Source organism: Cannabis sativa, chromosome X (genome assembly GCF_029168945.1).
Source record: "Cannabis sativa cultivar Pink pepper isolate KNU-18-1 chromosome X, ASM2916894v1, whole genome shotgun sequence".
NCBI lineage: Eukaryota > Viridiplantae > Streptophyta > Magnoliopsida > Rosales > Cannabaceae > Cannabis > Cannabis sativa.
Window position 1 is genome coordinate 67447181 of NC_083610.1, and position 6813 is coordinate 67453993.

A 6813-nucleotide genomic window follows, 5' to 3' on the forward strand; every position below is an offset into this window, starting at 1 on the left:
TTAATGAAATCAACTTAAAAGGTAGCTAAAATGGATTGGATTGATCCAATCCAATCTAATAGAAAACCAATCAATGGATCTAATGGTTAGAACCGATCTAATCCAATACATCCATAGGATCGAATCAGATCAGATGACTTAATTCGATTAGATTGGATCGGATGGCAAAATTTAATATCTAATAAATAATTGGATTGGATCGATTGAGTCCAAATTCATTAAATGTGACCTAATGAACACTCCTACCTGCATTCATGCGTCCGGAAGACTTTAAATATAAGTTTGGTTTTAAAAGTAATAGTTAGGCATATTTTTTTTTTCATATATATAAAATTATATTATTATAGTTGTTGCTAATCAATTTTCTTTACCTATATATTTTATAAGTAATTTTGCTCAAGTTGGTTCTTTACCTCAGTTTGCTCGATGAGGTAGTCTCAAGCTAATTACTAACATTATCTTATACAAATCGATTTTATATATCTTTTGGATAGACAAAAAAAACTTGTTGGTAAGAAGTGCCTCCACTTCGAGGTTTCTCTTTTCCATGATTCATATCACTATAAAATATTTATATGTATATATATTATTAATTATTAGTTGCATAAAATATAGCACCACTTATAGATCGATATTGATGGAGTCATTAAAAAAGTAACTTTAATCCATAATGATATTATTAAAGTCTCACATTACTAATAATATGTGAAAATAAATTGTTATATATAAAATGAATGTACTCATTTTATTATCAATTGGTTTTGTGATGGAACCCCAGGCACTTTAGGCACTTTCATTCTAAATTTTAGAATGGTATCAGAGCAGCTTGTGATTCGTTATAAACTCAAAGTCTGTCGGTCCAAAAAGACGAGCCAAGCTAAAGAACTTCCGTTGTTTCCTCTTTAACTTTTATTTGAGACATTTCGGCCAATGTATGCCAGTTTTCAGTATTAGGTCTTTGATCTGTTTCAAAATCTACAAATTTCCCAACGTGTACACCCACAAATTTCGTGATTTGGCCTTGTGGGATTCTTTCAAATGTCATATTTCAACCCTGTGGTCTTTTAAAGATCGTTCGTTATACCCATATTTTCTAGGCCCAAACGTGAAGAGAATGCATTAGAGTAAGTGTCACATTACTAATGTGTAGAAATAAATTGTTACATATAAAATGAATGGACTACTCTTATTATTAATTGGTTTTGAGATAAAATCTTATGTACTTTACCCATTTCCAATCCAAATTCTAACAAATACATGTAAATATCCATATTTCATAGATAAAAATTAAATTTTCTGTGCTAAAAAATGATTATCAAGTTACTTAAATATATGTAATATCCACATTTTATAGATAAAATTTTAAAAAGGTCTGCTAAAAAATAATTATCAAGTTACTTTTTACACCATGTTTCACACTGCTATGTAAATATTGTTTGTAAATTGATATAGTTAAGTGACCCTATATTATATAATATATATGATAAAGAAAGCAAAAGAATAACTCTAAGGTTTCCCAAAAAAAATATCACTAACATTGCCTTTGGAGTGTGAACTAATGTAAGTCATAAGATTACACATGCACTGGCTGAAGGTCGAGATTAAGAAGTTTGAGAAGTAAATTCTACATACAGACCAACCCAAACAATCATTAAGTAATGCATTTTCTATGGAATATTATGGAATTTGCTCACTCTTACTCATCAGCTGCAATAGAGCATTTGCTTTCCTCTGTGCTCTGTTGGTTCCATTCTTTGCCATATCATCTAAATACTCGTACACTCCAAACTGCAGAGCAGCCAATATAAAAGATGAGTTGTTTGATGCCAACTCAAGAAGAACTGAGGCTGCACACTCCTTGTTCTTGGGAGTTCCTTCTCTAATAAACTCCACAAGTGTTTCAATGAAGGATAGCTGTCCAATCTCTTGCCGCCCATCTGGGTGTGCGGCAATGAGTAGGAAAATGGACAGAGCCTCATCAATCATGCCCAAGTTTCTGTCATTCAGTAACTGGAGCAAAGGTGCTACAATGCCAGCACTAATGGCCCTGGTCTTGTTAGCTTGATTAAGTGATAAGTTAAAAAGAGCAGTGGCTGCATCTTTCTTACCTCTAATTGTCCCATTTTGAAGCAATTCCACCAAAGGTGGGATCCCATTTGATAACCCCACAATCATTTTGTTGTCATCCAGTATTGACAAGCTAAATAGTGCTGCTGCAGAGTTCTCTCTGGCCTCAATACTTCCCTTCTGCAACACCTCTATGATAGCTGGTATGGCTTCTTCTCTAGCTATGAGCTTCTTGTTAGATTCATCAATCGATAAATTCAACAAAGCTGTTACTGCATGCTCTTGAATCTTTGAATCTGGATAGGATAGGAGCTGTACTAATGGTGGGATTCCTCCATTGTGGGCAATCAAAATTCTGTTCTCAGGGTTCTCTTTGGAGAGCAACCGAACCTTCTTAACCGCCTTTCGCTGCGTTTCTAAATGGCTCGAAGATAGTCCTTCAACAAGGGACAAGATCTCCTCTTTGAGATCAGTTGAGGAGCTTTCATGGTCTCCTGGATTATCCTTTGAGGGAAGTTTAAAATTGTTCTTCTCACTCCACTGCAAGATTATGTTTTTAAGAGCATAATTAGACGCAAGTGTCAGATGAGGAAGAGTTTGCCTGGTTTTGGGACAAGTCCTGTGATTAGAATCGAACCATTTCTGTATGCTTTCTCTTTCATATGACTAGAATAAACCATCAAAAGAAGAACAAGAAGAAGAAACCAAAAAGTTAGTTCTTTCTTTTACTCTACATAACTAATGTACTCTAAAAATTAAATAGGAGCTAGTAAACTTCCATTAAAATGTCCTAAGAAAAGAACTTGACAAAACTTTTTCAACTATTATAGTTCTCCACCTATCTTATGTGTAGCTTGGGAGACCAACCATACTTTCGAATCATGATCTAAAACGTAAAAGAAGCTAATGAACTTCCATGAAAATGACCTAAGAAAAGAACTTGCTACTCTGTGCTCTTAATATCATAGTTTCTGCCCTAGCAAGTGTGAATGAGATTACTAGTTGTGAGATCACCTGTCCACTGGCAACAATGACAGGATCTGTCATGATTTCTAGTGTGATTGGACAAAGAAATTCATGTGGGATCATCAAGGACGGGCACTTGGCCAACATTTTAGGCATGACTGGTTCATCAAGAATATTGATTTCTTCCATACCTGCAACTTGTTTGAATTTGTTAAGAAGATCAATCAGATGTTGAGTACTCTCTGCATTGTGTCCTTTCTCTTTGATGAGGTTCCTTACAGCTATTGTTTCGAGCTTAAGGTCCTCAACGGTATGCAACTCAATCTTTTTCCCAAGTCTTTCTACTATGGCTCTATCAGCATTTCGGTCATCCTTTCTCGAAAATACCACCATCATATCCATTGCCAATTCTATATCCTGTGTATCCGTTCGCTTCTTTGCCCGTTTGAGTTGCAAACTCATCAGCTCAACCTGAATATCCAAACAAAAACTTACTCAAAACAAACATAACAATGGGCCAAGCAGCTCTAATCTTCATTCCTCATTTCAATACCCAGTACTAAATCTCCTCAATTGACCTCTAAATATGATCAAAGTAATAGGAAAATTTTCTCAGAAAATGGCTTTTCACAAACTCATCAGCTCAACTTGAATATCCAAACAGAAACTTACTCAAAAAAAAAAAGCATAACAATTGGCTAATCATCTCTAACAAATCTTCCTCGTTTCAACACCTAAAACCAATTTTCCCCAATTGGCCTAATAATGTATATCTACGCACATACATATAGACATGAATGCCATCTCACACTGTAAGGTTGGGAACTGATAAAACAATCAAAATCAATAATAATGCAAATCATTCAAAGCTATAAATATATATACATACCTGTTCTCTAACTTCTTCTGAGATTGGAAGATCGTCATAATGCAAATCATCCAAAGCCTGCGATAGTTTATCAAAGATGGTGTGAAACCTTACCATGATTGCCTCACTTTCAAGCGCCTGGAAAAGGAAACAAGTTAATGCAAATTCAAAAAGTAGAAACCTCCATTATTTTATTTTCTTCTTCTTCTGAAAAAATCCCATTTATTACCAGGTAAAGCTTGCTCCCTTCATTACAAGTCTTCAATAATTTCTTAGCCAAAACAAGCGTCTTCTTCAAATTACACAAGCAAGCAATATCCTTATCTGAGATCGACCCATCCAGGTCTCGTAACTCTTCGAAAAGAGGCAACAAAAGCTTCATACGTCTCACGAGATTGTAGCATTCTTTTCTCTGGGTCCTTCTATAATCTCCAAATTGGGCGACCATTTCGACCACACCCACCAATTCTTCAACCACATTCAATTCCTCTTGCTCTCCAATTTCATCTCCTCTCTCCTCATCCATCACCATGGATCTGTCTGTCTATCTGAATCTTAGATAACAAAAAGGAAATAGATAACAGAGGGTTCTCCTTCCGGGGTTTCAGTTCCACAGAAAAATGGCCATTACCAAGGAAGAGAGAGAGAGAACGAAATCCCTAACCCTAATTTTCCATGGATGGATGGTGGTGGGAATGTTTTCGCGGGCTTTTCGGTTATGTTCCACAAACCAAAACATTTTGCTTAGAATAGAAAACCAACTATTTTTTAAAAGTTAGTTATTCTTATATTTAGGATTGTGTTTTTGTATGTTAAATCTTCTCAACTATGGTCTCACTTACTTTTTAAGCTCAAATAATATTAGTAGTAAAATTTTTTAAACTATTTAATTGTCAACAAATTTAAGGTATCATCTATTGTCACAATAAATTACTTATATACAAACTCTTGTACAAGTTTATATTGATACATATAATATTATTAATTCAAAATTATTTTTAAATTCATTTCAAAATTAAATAAAATTGTAAAAATAAAAAATAAAAAAAAATATTATAAATTTTTAAAAAATTATAATTTTTAAATAATAATATTAGGTGTATCAATATGAACGTGTCACATGTACAAGAGTGTATACATAAACAATCAATGTTGTCAGTTAATTGTGAAAAATAGATAATACCTTAAATTTACTAACAGCTGGGTAGTTCGGAAGGTTTTACCACTAATATTTGAGCTTGGAAGGTTAAGTGCAGTGAGAATGATAGTGAGAGAGTTTAGCCGCAAAAAAACTCTTTAAGATAAATTGGTGGCGAAACCCCTTATGTTTTAATTTTTATACACTTAATCGCAAAACCCCATTAAGTTTATTTTTTTTTTTTATAAATTTGAGGCATCGGTTAAATATTAATGTTAAATGCCAATTGGATAACTACTGTGTATATGTGACATGAATACCTCGAAGCCAATACAATAATCATTCAGTTGGTATTTAATGGTAGTATTTAACTAGAGTCTTAAATTTGTAAAGAAAAATAAACTTAATGAGGTCTTGCCACAAAAAGAAAAAGGCTAAGTGTATAAAATCAAAATATAAGGGGTTTCGCCGTCAATAACCCCTTACATAGCTTCCTAATGCAAATTACTCTTATATTTATATAGTAGCGGGTTATTTGCAGCATAAATACCATATTTTCGATTTCATACACTTAAACATCATATCTTATTTTTCGGCAAATTAAATACCAAAAAGATTTTCATTAGTTCTATTACTACTAAGAGCATCTTCAATAGTAGCATTCTTTAAGAGTATCAAAAATTTCTATATCACTTAAAAATATATTATTTTATTCTATCTCTCTTCCACATCATTTTGGCACTTTTTGTTGTAAAATGATTCAATGATAAACATCTCTAAAAATTATTAAAACAATATTATATTATTTTTGAATATATATTAAATAAACAATTTTTTTTTACTTTAGGATAAAATAATAAAAAAAAAATAAGAAAGAGAAAATATAAAGTATGTTATGGTATGACATCTTTTTGTGGCATTCTTTTTCATTCTAATAGTAAGCATCAATTAAAGTATATTAAAAATATACCCATATCATCAAGTATGCTTCATAGCATCTTCATTAGAGATGCTCTCTAATGTATTAAGTGCTCACTGAACTTATTAGTATTGACACATGTCAACATATTATTAGTCTACCTCATATATTATATTAATAAATAAAAAATACAAATCATATAATATTATATTATTTTTTTTTGATTACTTTTTTTTTGGAAGAGAAGAGATTATAATAAATAGGGTAAATACTATTTTGGACTCTGTGTTTTGCAAAAGTTATCAATTGGACCCTCTGTTTTGTTAAATGATAAAATGGATCATGTATTTTCTAAAATAGTACAAATAGGATCCTGAATTGATTTTTTATCAAAATAAAATTTAATTATAATCTGATCTAAAAGTACTACGACAAAACTATTTACATTTTCTGTATCTATTCGTATTAGGAATTATCTTTAAGTTGGTTATATTAAAAAAAAATGTCAAAAATTAAGCTCAGGGTCCTATTTTTATTATTTTGGAAAATACAAACAAAATAGAGGGTCCAATCGGTAACTTTTGCAAAACACAGGATCTAAAATAGGATTTACCCTAATAAATAACTAAATTAAAGAAAAAACCCTTAAGTGGGATAGATCAGATCAGATCGATCTTTTTTTTTTTTTTTTTTTTTTTTTTCTGTGATGAAAACGATTAGATCGGTTCTCCGATTCTTTTTCGCTTCTCACTCACTTTATTTTAGGGTTTTTACACCACACACTAAAATTTCTAATCTTTTTATTTTTTTTTTATTGTGGGGCAGAATTTACTATAAGTTTTATATTGTGTACTG

At 31.9% G+C, this 6813-nt stretch overlaps 1 protein-coding gene across 1 annotated transcript; it reads right to left on the minus strand.

Annotated features, from left to right (window-relative positions):
• Window positions 1-1512: 1512 nt before the first annotated feature.
• On the minus strand, window positions 1513-4664 carry LOC115713809 (U-box domain-containing protein 15). Its single transcript, XM_030642294.2, has 4 exons — window positions 4131-4664; window positions 3923-4039; window positions 3082-3504; window positions 1513-2733 (listed from the first exon to the last, which is right to left on the minus strand). The coding sequence occupies exons 1-4, from the start codon at window positions 4431-4433 to the stop codon at window positions 1678-1680; spliced, it is 1899 nt and encodes a 632-aa protein (XP_030498154.2). The 5' UTR covers window positions 4434-4664; the 3' UTR covers window positions 1513-1677.
• Window positions 4665-6813: the final 2149 nt, after the last annotated feature.